We start from the raw sequence: 18357 nt of genomic DNA, 5'->3' as shown, positions 1-18357 counted from the left end.
GAGTATAACAAGTTAACAACAAGACTCACATGTCCATTTATTTTCTCTAGAATTAGAGCAAAAAAATACACTCAAAGAATAAATAGTCCATGAACCCATATTATCATCATTTGAAACTAGAGTACAAGAACATCATTTTGCTCAAAATGAAGCAATTTTTGAGAAGGAAAAAAGAAAGATATTGGCCTTTGGATATCACCAGCCCATCATACCTATAGGCTTAAGGCATGGCGATTGTTGGGTATTGGGCTCCCGTCCTATGTGGAGAAAAGCCCAAATGGTCCAAACCCATTAGGGTTCACTTTATTAAGTGTTTTCCATCATATTAGGGTTAAGAGAGTGAAAAAAATCTGGGGATATAGCCGCCGCAAAGATAAAAAGCAGCAGATTTTCACGGGGTTCGGATTTGACGAGAGCGACAAATTCAAGTTTGGTGTTTTGAGGGTCAAACGATGTCCGATTGAGCTGAAATTTGGTGGGCACGTTCGGGACTTGCGAGCTTGATTTCCACCAGACGGTTTGTGATTTGGATTCTCCTAGCTCAAGATATGAGGGTCGAGCAGAGCTACAGAATATTGCTTTTGTTTCCAATATAGCTTGTTTTAGCTATTGTTTTGGTCAAGTTGTATTTTTATTTATGCTCATTCTTGAGACTCTCTTGTACCCTGAATTTGATCATAGTGGAGCTTGGATTGGTCAAGATTGACCCGTGGTTTTTCACCCTTGATTTAAGGGTTTTCCACGTAAAATTTGGTGTCTTGTGTGATTGCAATTTTGGTCTTGTTAGGTTGCTCTCCTTCATCTAGCAAGCTTGGGGATTGTTTATTTGTTTACAATCTATTGAGATTGTTGCTTAATTCCCATCAGCGATGCTGCTTCACAAGTAGTTTCCTCTGTCTTTTCCGCCTTTCATTTCAGATAAATCCGGTTCAATTTCATTCCTTTTTCTCTCTAGTCACGACAGCAATAACTCCGGTAACAACTTTGAATTGTCCGTTCAAGTATAATATAAATAATAGAGGTAAATATTTTGAATGGGTACCGTACTATAGACATTTTTTTTACTAGTATCAAACTTCAATTTGTATTATTTTACTAATCTAATATTAATTTGTTTTCATCGGGAGAGCATCAAAGGGATACTAGGGAGATTTTGCTAATGTAGTAGCCAGATTTGCATGTCATCATATGTTGGTCATGTCATTTGCGGACTTGGACAAGCCTTGTCAACCCTCTCAAACCTAACCCTCCGCATCACCTGCCACAACAACTCTTGAAACACTATCCCACCACGTCACACACCACATCACCTGCCAGTCACCTCTTTAAATCCTTATCCCATCAAGTCACATACCACATCACCCATCATTAGTGGTGTCAAACGGGCCGTGCCGGCCTGGGCCCGACCCGGCACGGCCCCGCACGAGTTGGGCCATGCTTGGCCCAAGCACGTGCTTCATGATCTGAGTGCCGGGCAGCACGGCCCAAACCCCAGGCCCGTCTTTGGGCTAGGGGTTTTGCGACCGCAGGGCTAGCATGGCCCAGCAACCCAAATGCTAAAGTTTTTTTAATTTTTTTGGTATATTTTTTTGTATTTTTTTAGTCAATAAGAGCTTTTAGTTACTATGTTTTTTTGAATTTTTAGGATATTTTTTTATATGTTTTTAGCAATTTTAGGGTATTTTTTTATATTTTTTGGGGTTTAAAATAAAAATAAAAAAATATAATATATACCGGGCTAGACCCGCGTCTTTGGCCCGACCTTTGTGGTTGGCGGGCCTTGCCGGCCAGGCACAATTTCTAGACGGGTCGTGCAGGCCCGAGCACACATAGTGCGTGGGCCGTATGGGCCCGACCCGTTTGACACCACTATCTATCATGTCAGTTTTTTTAGATAAATAAAAAAAATTATTTTAAAATAATTATCATTTTACAATATCAAAGCAATATTTATTTATTTATTCAAATTCTACTTTTCTTCGATTCCGTAAGCTATACTCCATTCAATCATTTTTATTTATCTATTTTAACTAATTTATATAGATAAAAAATCGGTTAAAGTTAAATAATAATAAAAAATTTATGAAAAAAATTATTAACTTTACAAAATTATTCTTATTTAAAATATGATTTAATAACATGTGTAGTTGAATATAATTTATTGAAAATTATAAAAAAAATATATTAAATATAAAAAGACAAATTTTAAAAATAATATTTAATATTTAATAAATTTTTTTAAATAAAAAAGTAAATACTCCCATTCTGCCTTTTTTTTACTTGTACATTTTTATATTAAATTTTAAAACATTTAATGTTATACTTAATCTTGCAAAAAAAAAAAATTAAGTATAACATTAAATAGTATTTTTAATGCTATAACCCCGGATTTTAAATAGATGCGGATCAAGTTCTACATCCAATAACCCACTCGATCCAATAAGAAAAGAACACGTGTTTATCATTTACTTGACTTCTATATGTCTGCGCGAATCAAACCCCTCAGCGGATGGACTCTTTCCCAAAAACGAAAAGGACCCGAAGAGCAACCCAATCTCTGAAGCTCGATCTCCATCTCCAATGGCGACAAGCCTCTGCAACCCCAGTTCATCTCCTTTCCCTTTCTCCGCCTCCTCTTTGCCTGTCGCCCGTGGCCGCTCTCTTTCCCGGAATGGCTCCTCCGTCCGCTTCGGCAGCTCAATCGGCCATCCATCGTCTGCGCTGTGCTCGCGGAGATGGGCAGCTCCCTGTCGTGCCTCGCGTCCGACGCTGCGTTGCGCCGCCGTGAGCACCATCGGGCAGAGCGATTTTGTGGCGGAGGTCTTGGAATCAGATGTGCCAGTGCTGGTGGAATTCGTCGCCGACTGGTGCGGGCCGTGCCGGGTGATGGTCCCCGTCATTGATTGGGTCTCTCAGGTTCGGAACCCTAATCCTCAGTACTTTTTTTCTAGCATTAAGCTCTTTAGTACCTTCATTCTTGTATTCCTTTAACTACTATGAATCATAGGAAGCATGATACATGCTTTTCAAATTAGTCCACAAAATTCAGTGAATTGTATGCAAATCTTTCCCATGAGAATTATGAGATTTTTCCTACATGATTGCATCTTATATTGGTATTCATTTTGTTCATAGTCTTATACTCTGTTTTTGGCATGTGAATGGCCACAATTACTGTTGGGATTAGGATTTATCTGAGAATGGCATAGTTGGAGAATTTGGGTTGGAAAGAGAAGCAAGTAGGGAAAGATAGTTAGATGGGAATGAAGGAGAATGGATTAGTATTATCCTTCCACTGGTTTGTCCATATTAAAAAAAAGGCATGAGAACCACAGGAAGTGAAGCCCCTGTTATTACAAAGAAATGACAAACACTAGTAGGGAAAGCTCAGGAAGATACAAAATAGAAGGAAGCAACAAAGATGTGTGGAGAGAAAGCTGCACATGAATACACACTTACATTTATGTTTTGTGCAGTGTTTCTTTCGAGGATCTCTTTTTTTGCCCTTGTTTCTTTCTTTGCTATCACACTGAATGCCTCTGTTTTGTTTATAACACTTGTTTTGACAGGTGATAAACCATTGAGATGTCCGCAAACTGCTTCTGTATGTTTATATGTCTCTCATGTGTTCATTGTTGTCTGAAGGATGAAGTTTCTTCCAGGAACACTTGCCTTATCTGTGTCATTGAAGAACTAACTATAGGGTCACATTAATATAGAAAAATATCAGAACGAAACTATATTAAAATTTCATGATTCATTTGTACCACCTTTTCACATGATAGATGGTATCAATAAAATACTTGCTAGCATATACTGTGGTTATTTATGAAGGTTGGATTGGTTTAATTTATTCTGTTTCTTTTTTTCTGATTTGATCTGATCTTTGCAATTTGTTGAATCAATGGGGTTTGGAATATTTCAGGAGTATACAGACAAATTAAAGGTTGTGAAGATTGATCACGATGCTAACTCCCAGTTGATTGAAGAATACAAGGTCTATGGTTTGCCTGCATTGATTTTGTTCAAAGATGGAAAAGAGGTTGCAGGAAGTCGGAGGGAGGGTGCAATGACAAAAGTTAAGCTGAAAGAATACTTGGACTCTTTGTTGGAATCTACAACCACTGTTTAGTTTTATACTATCAATTTTCTTTCAATTTAAGATGTTTGTTTGACTGTGAAACACAGAGGAGTTAGCATGTATTCTCCTCATAATTCCCCATATAGCTTTTACTTGAATGTGAATGTGATTGTGAATGTTTTTCACTTCTTTAGATGAGGTTTTTCCCCTTTCTTCTTCTTCTTCTTCTTCTTCTTCTTCTTCTGTTTTTTTGGCATGTAGCCCATATTTTATCTTCAATGCTATTTAATACGAGAGATGCCTCTGTATTTGGGAATCTGGGACAACGAAAACGTCTCTTATTATTTATTTTAATTATAAATAACTATTTTAGTTTTTATTTGTTGAAGTCAATGATGTGGTGTTATTAAGTTGGTTTCTTATATATTAATGATGTGTTATATCACCAAGATAACCTCGTGTGTTTTTCATGTGGTGTTTGCTTTCAGGAGCAGTTGAAATTTCAATTTCCAAACCGAAAAAGACAAAAAAAAAAATTCAAATAAATCCAAATCTGTTTGAATATTTTTTTTTATTTTAAATTTTTTATTTCATATTGTAGTGTAGTTTGTTTATTTGGAATTTTTATTTTTTAACCATTGCAAGATCAAAACTGACAATGATTGAAGTGAATTTTAAAGATGAAATGGATTTATTTAAATAATTTAGGGATTAACAATAAGTTTTATTTTATATTAATTATAAATCCACATTTTGTGACCAATTATTAATTATTATTAATAAATTAATTAAAAAATAAATAATAATAATAATAATAATAATAATCTATATAGATGTATAATCTACTCCGGAAAAATTTTAATTTTTTAAATAATATTTAAGTTTTAATTTATATTATTTATAATATTAATAATTAAAAAATATTAATTACACATAATTATTCATGTAATAAATGTTCATAAAATTTTTGAAATCTAAATTATAAAATAGTAGGGAAAATTACTGTTCACCCATCGTAATTTTCAAAACTTCCCAAAAACCCCCTCCTACTTTTTACACACTTTGACGGTACTCCAGTTAGTGTTTAACTTCCCTATTACCCCCTACTGCTCACTCAAATGGGTCCATGTTGTGAAATCCCATTTTTGGCCTGAAAATGGTGGGAAAGGAAAAGCCTAAATCATCATGCTCAACCTTTTCGAGGGCTTTTCCAGCTTGGTTTCGATAGACAATGTATAGGGAGTTGCATTACATCTTGTTGTTCTCCCTCATTTCTCCTCATTTTGAGTTGTTCGACTTCAGCTTCGCGATCACGTGATCACGGTGAGAATCTCTTCGTTGCTATCGGTTTGACCATTCAGTACGGGAGTTTATTATGGCATCTCATTTGTGGTAGTCCCCGGGTGAAGTTTATCATACCCGAAATATATAAATCGGTTTCTCCAACGAAAATGAAGTTGATTTCATCGGATTGGTCAAGTGCACTTCATCTTCAAACGAGTCAGTATTCGATTTTATTGTCGAGGCAGAGCATGTGCCATTGTCGTCTCCGTTTGAAAACGAGTTCATTTCGTTGTAAAAGTTCTTCTCGCTTTATTGTTATCTTTTTGTATATTTTTAAATAATGTTTAACTATTTGCTATTATCCGTTTAAATATATTACTAATATGTTTAATAATTGTCATATCCGTTTAATACTTGTCATCTCCGTTTAACATTATCTTTACATGTATAACTTTTCATATTAACGTTTAAATTCTCAAAGTCTCTGCGTAAAACGGTGATCTTTTTCGTTTGATCTGAATTGTTGGCAGGTGGCACGTGGCGGTGGCAGAGGTTAGAGTATCCCGTGCGATAAGAATTAACGACGCATTAATTCTTATGCACGGTAACTATAAATATCCGAACACCCGCTCGTTGTAATCACCAATGCTCGGTCCCATCGCTGCGTTTTGATTTTTTTCTGGATATGAAGAGTCACCGCCATGGACTTCACACCATAAATAACCGGGAAGAACCCTTCCCATGGACAACCACTCGTCGTCGTCCCTCATCATCATCCTCCTCCTCCTCCTCCTCCTCCTCTTCCTCTTCCCACGGACAACCACTCTATCCGAAAAGGATGTTTCGTGAACCTCCTTCCCTTATCTTGAGAATCATCGCTGTAATCACGCAACAGTTAAAACTATCTTTTTCTTGCCTAGTCGAAAATGCTCGCATAATTGCCTGAATGCAGAGGATTCTCCAGCGATGGATGACGGGCAAGCAATTAAGCGAGCTTTTCGACTTGGGTAAGAAAAGAAAGTTTTCACGTATTGCGTGATTGCAGGGAGGATTCTCTAGAGGAGGGAGGTCGGGAAACATCCTTTAAGACTGGGTTGATATTTATCACTCGAGACTTTTTGTTACCGCTTTAAGAACATTACGTCGCTGTACAACTATGTCGCTCGTGTTTAACTAACAAAGATCTTCGCTTAAGTCCCGACCATGACACATTGATTAATAGTCGTTTTCATGAATGTGTGTGTTTAACCTTTTTAATGTTGTACATTATGCGGTGTTCAAGTTGATGCGCATGTTATGCAAAGCCGTGAGCATTCGAATGTACTGGACACTTGTTTCGCTATACTGAGGGTCGAGTCGTGAGTGTCCAAAGTCCTTGTAAATGTTGTAAATGTTGTAAATGTTGTAAATGTTGTAAATGTTTTGTAAATGTTTTGTAAATGTTTTGTAAATGTTGTAAACGAATGTTTTATTTGAATATGAACTTCTGAAATTTAAACAGAGACCTAGTAAAAACAATGTGGGAAACAAAAGAACGTCATTGTAAACAATAGAAAAAGTTAAACAATACTCAAGTTACTCTTTAAACAATGACAACGGTGTTTAAGAAAATACGTAAAGATGTTTAAACAGTGACGCAGGAGGTACCCATCTTCAACGCGATGTCAGTGAAAGCATTCAATTTAAACAATAACATATATTTTAAACAGTTAAGTCACTATATTTAAACGTTTTACGTATTATTTACATGATATAGACTTTATTTAAACCGGTAATCGTTATGTTGAACACTATGTGTATCTGTTTAAACATAAAAAACTTAACGGATAAACAGATACTCATGTCGAGCGATGACAATACGTCTTCAACGCGACAGTGGCATATATTTTTCCTTTTTGCCCTTCTGATGGAGGGAAAAATACCGCCCAATCATATCACGTCTAGTCTAACCTCTATGCACTTTTTGGTCTTCATCGCGACAGTGATATATATATGCACTTTTTTTGTTTGCCTATCCGATCGCTGCTTTGTTGTTTACATCTTCTTCTTCTTCTTCTTGGCTTATTTTTTTGTTCTTCATTTCATTTGGTTTGTACGATTTGGTTTTCGCCAATATATTATGGAGAGTTTTTGTGGTATTGCTAGATTCAACGGGAGGGAAGAGTGCTAATGTTCACGGCTCGCACTTCTTGGGAGTTGGTGTTAGCCGAGATATGTGAGCGATAGGGTCTCAAGTTTCTCTTGTCGGGGTTAAGTTCATCACACCTAGATGGATATAAAACGGTTCTGCCTAATAGAAAAACGATGTTGACTTCCAATGGATGTGTCACGTGCACTCCATCTTCAAATGTGCATGTAGTTGATCTTGTCGTCGAGACGTAAAATGTGCCATTGCTCGAATCCTAATGAAAAACGAGTTTTTACTCGTCAGTAAGTTCCTTCTCTTTTAATTGTTGCAGTTGTTTGGGGCCATTAGTGTTTAAATATGTCCATCACTGGTTAACATATTGTACTAGTCGTTTATGTTATTAGTTAACCGCTAAGTATTTAATTTAACGTTTAAATATTGTCATTATCACTTAAACATTATATTCTCCGCTTAACATATTGATCTTTTCATTCGATCAAGTGTTGGTAGGAATTCAGATTCTACTAGTGCTCCAGCTCATCCCCATGCGACTCGACGACTGGGATGTCTTCCTTCCTCGCCGATCATTCTCGCGTCGTCGTTGGATATTGACAACGCTTTTGACGCGTGTCGAACATTTCGAGGATGTACTCAAATCGAGCAATCAAAAGGAATTTTGACTTCAAATTCATAAAGAACAAAAGCATCGAAGTGATCGTGGAATGCTAGCCGATGGTTGTCTATCAGCCTTCACGCATCAAAAAGAGTATAACAAAAAAATACTTTCGTAATCAAGACAATCAACCCTGCCACACACTCGCGGTGGTGGCGAGGGTTCGGGCGCCGCATCCGAAAGCGTCTAAAAACAAGGTTGTCGACCCGGCCCGCAACGACCCGGCTAAGCCCAGGGTCGGGGTCAACGGGTTCAACCGGTCGAACCGGGTTGAACCGGGGTCAATAATTAAATATAAAAATATTATAATAATTAATAATAAGCAAATATAATATTAAATCCATAATTATATTATAAAACCTACTCAAATTTGATATTTAAATTGATAAATGACCTTATATACAGTAGAGTTTTCTAATTTGGTCATTTATTTTTACATTTTTTAAATATTTACAAATTTAATATATTAATATATTAATATATAATTATCAAACTTCTCTCGGTGTTATTTATTTATTTATTTATTTATTGGTTGATTTTTGTTAAAATAAATAAGAAATCTAATTCACTAATTCTTATATCTCAATTGAGTTTTTTTATTTTTGTTTTAAATTTTCTTATATTTTTTTATTTAATTAGAATACTTTTAATTTTTATATTTTTTTATAATAAAAATTACACTCATTTATTGTTTTTATTTTTCTTAATAAATTAAATTTTTAGAAAGTATTTACATAATACATTAATATATTTTATTTTTTAAATATTAATTTTTGTTGGTATATATATATATATATATTGTAATTCTATTTATCGATTATAAATTATAAATTAATATTAATAAATATACACGATTTTTGTGGTTTTTAATGAGAAAATAATAATAAATTATTAAATATTGTAAAAATTAAACATTATGACCTGATCGACCCGAGGGTCAACCGGGTTCCCTGCTGAACCGCCCTGGTCATCGGGTTAACACCGGGTTTTTAATACCCCGGTCGATCGGAGTACCCGGGCCTGCCACATGGCCGGTTCCCCGGTTTTTTCCGCTGAAATCGCCGGGCTGTCCCGGGTCAAAACAACATTGCTAAAAATGGGTTAGCATGCGAGTGATCGTGAGCTCAAGGACCGTCCCTTGTACAAGGCCATCGACATTCGTAAGGAAATATTAGCGGGAACATGGTGTCCACATACCATAGCAATGCAGCTTGGTTGGGAAAAAGAGCACGCCCGGGTGGTCCTCGACTCAGCTGACATCTCCAGCCACGATCGCTTTGCTTTGGTATGTGGATAAGGTGGTCGAGACAATCCCTGGCAGTCATGACGATCGTGGAAAGAGACTGGCGATCGCTTTTAAACGTGCATTCTTTTTCTTTCAACAAGGTATCGTGGGATTTAAGAGGGCTTGCAGAGCGCTGCTCGCTTCTCGATGGTACACACCTCCCGGGAAAAATATCGGGGTACAATCATCAGCGCGCACAGGGAAAGATGGAAACAATGGTTTTTTCCATCGCCGCTTCGGGTAGATAGTCAGACAACGAGACCGACGCCAATCGGACTTGGTTCATATCTAAGTTAGGCGATGCCTTATACGAGGATGGTACACACCTCCTGGGAAAATGTCGGACAGGTCCAAGGGCCTTGTGAGCGCAATTGCGAGAGTCTTCCCTTCGTCGCCACATGCATACTGTCTTCGACATTTGGAGGCCAATTTTATGAAAGCCAATGTCGACTTGGGAAGTCATTGAGGGAGGAGTCTGGTCTCATATGCTTCCGCATTGCGTGCGCATCCACTGCTAAAGATTTCGATGATACCGTGAATGAATCGGCAGCCACATCACCCAAGCTCATCATCGGTTGATTAATAAATCTGATATGGCACATTGGTCGAATTATCTCGCTCGAGGTGATCGTTGGGGTGAGATGTATTCAAACGTCGCGGAGTTGTTTAATGCTTGGATCAAGGAAGCACTTCATTTACCGGTGACGAAAATCGTCGACTCCATAAGGTCTGCGAATGTTGGTTTACACTTAACATTTAGTGTCACCCTTTAAACATTCTCAATCTTTGTTTAATTGCAGACTTTATCTCGACTTTTTAAATATTAATCCTTACGCTTAAATATTTACAATAATGTTCAAACATGTTTACTAATTATTTAACCATCAACTGCCTTTTGTTTAACCTTATTTGCTAGGGTTCAAGTTGATGCGATGTTATGTAAATCCCGGCGTGAGCAAGCGAACAAATGGGAGACCCTACTTATGCCCTGAGACATACATTCAAGGTAGAGATCATTGGTGAGGATGTACCGAAATCTTCGTGTTGGTCGTTGTGTCGATGATCGTTACGTAAGTGATCGACCAGCTGCAAACGACTCAGTAGATCTCGCCTTCGTAACTTGTTCATGTCAAAGGTGGCAAGTTTTATGCTATCCCTTGCAAACACGCTATGCGAGAACAATGCAGCATGCGACACCAACATACATCGATTTATTAGCGGGTACTTCACCGCCGACAATTACAAATCGAGCGTACAAAGGGAAGCTATATTCCCCATACCCGACGATGACAGGGCCTTCAGAGCGGAAATCGTGAGCTTTCGCTTACACACCGCGACGAGAAGGCAGCGGGCGGCCTAGACGAAGAGGATCGAGTCACAAGCGTTTGATGTCCGCGAAGTTACATTGCAGTCCGCCGCCATGGATCCCGTCACACTCGACGATCTTAGCAATGAAACTGTCGCCGACTAGGCATTATAAATAAGCCGACGATGACAGGGAAACATTGTGTATTGATGGGCTCTTTGCTCAGCGACTTTTGTATTATGCATACGAAAGCGTCCATTACATCATCAGTGACCATCTCCTTCCCCTCAGCAGGTAGTATAATTTGTCGCGTGTGGTGCTCAGTGTCATTCCTCCACACGATCTATGTGAGATTAAACGATAATGGATATAATAAGACCATATTGTAAATATTTAAAATGATATTATCAATTGTTACATGATATTATATATAATTAAACGTTAAGCGTAAAAAGTAAATGATAACATAAAGGCATTAAACACTATTAGAAAATCGTTAAACACTATAACAAAACCTTTAAACAATATCATAAAAAAACTTTAAACTTACCCCAGTCCCATAGAGCAGATGAGGAAGATCCTCATCAACTCCTCGTCAGATTTGTTGAGACGCCGACAGCCAACCCATTTCTTCTTCTTCGAATAAAAGTTTTCCGAGCCGTCTCGTCCCATTTTTGATTGGCCTCGATCATCTCTCTCGTTGCTCGGCTCGGGGTCTTCAAGATCATCTCTCCTTCGACGCGGGGACGATGGCGACAGCGATCAACTCGCGAACATATCCTTACATGGTTGTTCTTGTTGTGGGATTGTGTCCCGGCTCGATACTGGGACGACTGGCGACAACATCAACTACGCATACATCCTTACATGGTTCTTGTCATGGTGGGATTGTGTCCTCGCTTGGATGCGGGTCATCGTGCCACCGCCACGCCACCACAGCAGTTCAACGATCTTCTCAACCGTGGCCTTGACAACATCATCATTGGGAGACACACCCTTAACTTGTTCTTGATCTTCGTGATCATATCCATCTTTGATGCCGCATCTCGGCAGTCTGTTCCACCGGGTCCATCAATTCATCAAGAAGAGGCTAACGACCTTCTCAACCTGCGCGAACGCCACACGTCATCTACGATGTCCTCCACCGTCACGGCCATGTCATCAACGGCGCATGTACTCGAATAAAAGATCGCTCACCGATGGTGTTGCTATTGTTTCATCGTCACCGCAGGTGGAGACAGAGGTAGTATTGTTCTCCTCTTTTCGCAAGTCTCTTCGAATGTGGCTCCTTGAACGACCTTCCCGATGATGCGTCGCCGTCGTCAAATTCACGCCTCGCTCGTCCCGGTGCTTCAGCTTTGAGAGGATGGCGCAGATTTTGCGAACGCCCTTCCAACGCCTCAACACGAGCGACAAGCCGAGGAAACTCGTCATCAATATCTCGGCACGCTCGCATAAGAGTTGCGGTGACATCTTCGCCTAATGTCGCCGGTGGGTCCTGCCACGATCGGAGGGAATTTGCCATGGTCGGGGACCTGCCGCTGTCGTGGTAGGGGGTTGTTGCAATCTGCCGAGGTAGGGGAGGGCTTCTCCGGCGTCGAGGAATGCGTGCGCATGATGGGCAAGAAGTAGTAGAACGACGTCCAGCACGCACGATGTAGGTCGCCTCCTCATCCCCGCCTTGAGCAAGTGGTTCCGGAGCAATAGCATCCGTCCGCTCGGGCTATTCTAACAAATATTTCTTCTTCAAAGATTCACGAACCAGCTCTGAAACTAACATATGTAAAACCAAACAATTTCAAATAAATCATTCATTTTAAACTATAAAAACTATATTTAAATGTAGTGTTTATATATTTAAACGTTATAGAATATAATTAAACGGAGAACAAAATATTTAAACCAATATGAATAACAGTTAAACGTGAATACTAAAGTTAAACGTGAAATAAAATGTTTAAACATTAAAGACTTATGTTAAACATTGTCCATGATTTATTACCTCTTTTCCATCGAGCGACTGATAAGCTAGTTTCTACCGTCGCCGCTTCCGGTAAGTACTTTCACCGTAGCACAAAGATCCTTGGGATCTCGCCGAAACGGACTTTCTTCCCTCGCTCCAATCACCAGAAAACCGGATGTTAAGCGCGACCGAGCAACCCTTAACGTACTCTCGTGTTGGTCTCTTCCCGGCAGCATCTATCTTGCACTCGAGCGGCTGCTTGTGGAATATCCTCCATAAGCCACTTGTGCGTCGCCTGCGCCTCATGCGTGATCACCCCATGTGGTCGGTAGATCGTCGACATAATCAACGATCCAGTTCGGAACCGAGCATGACGTATTTCGGAAGAGGACTGTACCCATAAGGTACACCATCAGGAATTTGACAAAATTATCTTCTTCTCCCCTCTGTCGAACAAGTTGCACCAGAGTGCTCTTGATGGAGTCTCTGTGTCTCTCGTAGGTTTTTGATAGATACCTCCCTTCGAACGCTGACCGGGTTTTCTTCTTCTGAAAGACCACTGCGTCGCCATCGCAACGCAGACCAAGAACGAGGGCCACATCTTGAGGTCTGAAACTCAGCAGGCTTTCCCCGATCCTGAATTTATTGGTGCGACCATCGTACCTTTGCAAAAGAGAATCAAGAAGGGCCCTCTCTTGGTATATAGCTTCCAGCTCAGTGAACGCTATAAACGGTGTCCGTCGAATAATCTCCCAGTGTCGAGGGGTCATGTTATTTTTCAATTCAGCTAAAGTCTCCACTACCGGTGTCAAATAACATCGCCCATTAACTAGGTTGACCGACATAATCACCAGCCTGCGACAATAACAACACATTCAACATGCAGTATTCACAAAAGTTTAAGCGCAAATTTAAGGTTTTAAACGATAACCTCTCAGTTATTAAACAGAGATATCAAATGTTAAACAGAGACCCATCTTATTAAACAGAGACGAGAATACTTAAACAAAGACAACAAAACTTAAACTGTAACATCTCATTTCTTAAACGTCAACCTCATTTGTAAAACTGCAACCATATCAAATGAAAGGGGAAATGTACATTATAAATATTACACAAATCATAACAATCGAAAAAACTTTTTCGATAGTGTATACAGACGAAAATGCAAAACAAAACAAAACCCTAGCCGAGAAATCTCCCGGCAGACTAACAAAACCCCAACCGAGAAATCCCCCTGCAGACTTCAATATCTTCCAACAAAAACAGGAACACAAAACAAAACCGAAAAATCTTTCTTTGTAACAGAACAGTTAACATAAAACCATACTCAATACCTTAGATTGCAAACCGATGAAATGCCAACTAGTCGCAGTGGGACTTCTCCTTTGAGATACCGTGGAAAGGAAAAAGTCAAGAATACAGAGGCTTCACTGTAGAGACAACTTCGGAGACAGCTTCGAAATGGAAGAGTCGAAGACGCGAGTTGAGAAAAAAAGCAAGTAAACGGCTCCAATAAATTGCGTCTCTCGGGTTACCCTACGGAAAACCACCCCACTTCCTCTCAAATCCTGAGATGGTCGCAGCCACGACTCCCCCATGCAAAGGGCATTTTTGTCACACCCACCCTTCTACCGAGGTAAATGTGGCACCCACGCTTAAAATTCCCTTTTAATCGAAACCCGACACCCGCTTTTTAAACAAAAAGCGCACTCTACAAATCACAATTTACAATTTTTCACCAAGTACATGTTCAAATACATAAATACAATAAATATAATTATTTCTAATTTATGCAGGGTACAACCGCTACAAGGTCATGACACCAATAACAAGAAAAAGAAATGAGGGACCCACTGCAGCCCCTGGATCGAACCTCGACTGCTCTAAAACCCGATCAGTAATCTAGGTTCCTCGCCTCCCTGCACCACAAAGACATTCAGTTGGTCAGTAGTGGCTTAATAATTCCAAATACTTAAATACAGATGTATATAAAGTATATAAATACCAATTTCTCAAATAATTTTTCCAACTTTTCCAAAAATACCGTAATTCTAGTAAAATACATTTTTAAAGAACTTTTGAAACATAAATTCATCATAAATCAATGTCAAAATAACTAATAATATAAAACCATTCTCAAATCCATAGCTCTAAAACTCTCCCCGGCTTAGCCGTCACGCGACTAGGTTGGGAGCCGCCAAGGTCTTCAGTAACCTCGACGCTGGCTCCACCGGTCCCGTGTGGTGACTCGGGATCCCGATGTATCATCCAATCGTGGCTCTACGCCTCCCACCGATCCGGACAAATCAACACCCTGTGTCCACCACGCCACCTCTAAAAGGCCGCCCGTGGGAACCCACTACTGCAGTAGTCGGGCTTTAGCCCGCCGTCACCATCCAAACCAACATGTAGATGCAAAGAACAATACAAACCGTGATAAATCATAACATATGGTCCTTATCCGGACAAACATTCACAAGATCGATACATGCGATAATACCAAGAAAGTCCAAATATAAAAATACCATTCCTATGCGAGAATGAAAACCATCCCACAAATATTGTCGGGTAAAAATATTTTAATACACGCATACTGATTTCACAAATCATTCCAAATCAAAAGCATATATAACCATCCAAAAATAAATTCATGAACCGAATAATTAAATCACATATACATGTATTTATACTATTTATAAATACGTATAATTATACTGAAATTGATGTATCAATACGATTGTCGGGAACATCAATCTGAAATAAATATACGTGATACCTCAACATTATACGCCAATTAAACATGATAAAAAAAGAAATACTTAAACAATTATTTTCAAAATACTAGCCATTAAATAATTATTTCAAAAATAATAATAATTAATCAATTATTTAAAATAATAGCCACTACCAACTCACTGGGTGTCCTTGGGTTCCTCTGCTAGACCCTGAACTCCCTCCCAAGACCGAACAACACCTCAATGTAATAATATAATAAAAAATAAATAATATATTTAAACTCAAAAGAAAATACAAAAAATAATAATCAATTCTCTATTGGGCCCACTCACTCCAATCGGTTAAAATCCGACATCGCATAATCAAACCCGAGCTTTCAATCGCACTTAAACCAACTCAATTTAGACTAAACACAGTTAAACCAATCTGAACCAATCTCAATTCCATCGAACCAAGTTCTCAATTGTACTGAACCAAACTCAATCAAACTGAACCAGCTTGAACCAACTCAATTTTTATTCAAAATCCTTTGAACCAACTTGGTTCAGTCCAAAACCCTTAACCCAAATCAACTGAACCAAACCCAAACCATCTCAACCTCGATTTGATCAAGCTCAACTCAACCAAAATTAATTCAACTCAATCAATTCAACGCAACTTGGTTTGATCCAACCAATTCAACTTGGCTAACTCAACCCATTTCAATCTAACCATTATCATTAACCTCCTAATCATCATAATCATCAATTTAATTAACTAAACCAAATTTTTAATCTCGTGCTACGATGAACGCTACAAGAAACCGAAAATCTCATCCTCCATTTTAAACAAAATTCAACTCAAATACAAGATTTTTCCAAACAACTTCAAGTATTCATCATCAATCAACAATAAACCATGCTTTTACCATTCAAAACCAAGCTAAACTCATAAAAACAAGCTAAGATTTAGCATGGTTGCTCAAGTTCATTTCAACCAAATATCATGCATTATTTCAACCAAATAAAACTCTTACCAAGCAAGCAAACACTCCGGCGAACTTTCTCCGGCATTCTCCAAGCTCCAAACTCCTTCAAGCCTCCCATTTTCCTTTTCATTTTCATTTTTCATTTTTTAATCTCTCCCGGGTTACTGTAGCGGTATGAATGAGAAGGAGATGAAGAAGACCATCAACTCTAGATTTTTCTCCAACTTATGATTCAGCCGAAATTCAATTTCAGTCCCTAGAAATATAATTTCTTACAAAAGAGTCCCTGAAAAACTCACAAATAGTCCCTGAATTATGAAATAGTATTCTCAAAAGGTCCTTTAAAATTATCCAATGGTCCCTGAAGTATAACACAATATTTCAAAAAGGTCCCTACCGCCTTACCTTTCAGTCCTTGGTTTCCAGAAATATTTTATATCAATCCTTTTTCTATTACTCTTTAACCCAAAATCTTTTAAAAACTTTTACACTTAAGTCCTTGTTCTGTCCACTTGGGGTTTCTCAACAAGATTACTCTGTAGAAAATTCTTACTGCAACTGTAGTAATACCCTGAATATATTTTCCAACAGATATCTAAAGGTTCAGGGTATTACAATCCTTCCCCCTTAAGAAAATTTCGTCCTCGAAAATTTCCTTAGCATGTATAAACTCGATATCATCGAATTTCATTACTTGTTCCAAGACCTGTCTCTTGTTCCAAATCGTTCACATGAAATAACAATACTGTATTAGGATGTCCAAGTATCTGCTGATGATCAAAGTGAAGTTGATTCCTCTTATACGATGTTATACACGGTGATACAAACGACTCTTCCTACTGTGTGTTTCTCCGGCTTCCTCACTTCCAAAACTCATACTAATAAAAATAATCTTGTATTTTCCACAATCCGTAAGAAAAAGCAACTTCTTATTCACAAGTAGGAATACATCATACTCGAAATACACTGAGTAGAATTCAAACATCTCAAGCACACAAACGATAATACAAAGCAGATTATTCTACTATTCACAAGTCCTCATACGTCCCATCGAACCTCATCCTTGTCTACGGTTTACGCGGTTCAACCTTTCCTGCTCCATTGCTCAACCTGCTGCGCACTATAGTTAAGGATCGCATGGCGTCATCATCATGCGCTGCAAACTCCTCGTAAACCCATACCCTCCTTCTCAATTCGCATACGACTCTCGCTCAGGTGAAAAAGCGTTCCATGTAGATATTCCTCGACTCCTGAAGCAACTATAGAGCTAAAATCTCTGGTATTCATGGTTACCACATAACGAGCTTGTGGGACATAAACATCAGTCATTGCTTGTTCTTGGTTACCAGTCTGCATAATAGAACTAGAAGATGCTCGAGAGCAACAAGAGTAGAGCTAGAGGGTACTTGAGCAGTGAATATGGGTTTCCATCTCTTCTTCTCTCATTCGCTCCTCCTCTCTCCTTCTACTGCTCCTCCATTTCTCTTCTCTGCTCTTCTTCCTCTCTTTCTTTCGCTCTTCCGGAAATATCTCTCTTCTCTTTCTCTATTATACCTGGAGGAGGTCCTCGCCTCGATCGCCTCAAACGCCTTGGTTCCATTACTCAAAAATCCTTAAGACACTCAAAATTCCAGCGATGAAAAATGCAAGTCCCGATCTTCTCCTCTATTTAAACACAACTAAACTACACTTTAGAGGAGCTGCCATAATTCATCCAAAGTCCGACAAATCAAACTCGAATCAATGGCACATCATAACACACCTTTTAAGAATCAACGTAAAGGTGATAAAGAAGATCGAGTTACTCACGGGCTAATCTCCATATTCTTAAGCACGTGTATGTCCAAAGTATCTTTCAAATCAAATCGCAAATCATCAGTGTGCGGTCAATCAAAGAGAATGCCAAATACCCTTCTTTGGCAACTTTTTAA

General features: G+C 38.7%; 1 protein-coding gene across 1 annotated transcript; it reads left to right on the top strand.

Moving 5' to 3' along the window:
• The first annotated feature begins 2529 nt into the window (after nucleotides 1-2529).
• On the top strand, nucleotides 2530-4274 carry LOC120271925 (thioredoxin X, chloroplastic-like). The gene is made up of 2 exons (XM_039278606.1): nucleotides 2530-2916; nucleotides 3926-4274. The coding sequence occupies exons 1-2, from the start codon at nucleotides 2581-2583 to the stop codon at nucleotides 4130-4132; spliced, it is 543 nt and encodes a 180-aa protein (XP_039134540.1). The 5' UTR covers nucleotides 2530-2580; the 3' UTR covers nucleotides 4133-4274.
• The last annotated feature ends 14083 nt before the right edge of the window (nucleotides 4275-18357 follow it).

The sequence above is a fragment of the Dioscorea cayenensis genome, chromosome 11 (genome assembly GCF_009730915.1).
Source record: "Dioscorea cayenensis subsp. rotundata cultivar TDr96_F1 chromosome 11, TDr96_F1_v2_PseudoChromosome.rev07_lg8_w22 25.fasta, whole genome shotgun sequence".
NCBI classification, from domain to species: Eukaryota; Viridiplantae; Streptophyta; class Magnoliopsida; order Dioscoreales; family Dioscoreaceae; genus Dioscorea; species Dioscorea cayenensis.
The sequence above is the reverse complement of the archived record's forward strand: the minus strand, read 5'-3'. Positions and strand labels throughout refer to the sequence as shown.

What these genes read in the sequence shown, in the direction of transcription:
- LOC120271925 (XM_039278606.1), top strand. Translation starts at nt 2,581, where the DNA reads ATGGCGACAAGCCTCTGCAACCCCAGTTCATCTCCTTTCCCTTTCTCC. An exon ending in TCATTGATTGGGTCTCTCAG is followed by an intron (nt 2,917 to 3,925) that starts GTTCGGAACCCT and finishes GGAATATTTCAG; the next exon opens with GAGTATACAGACAAATTAAA.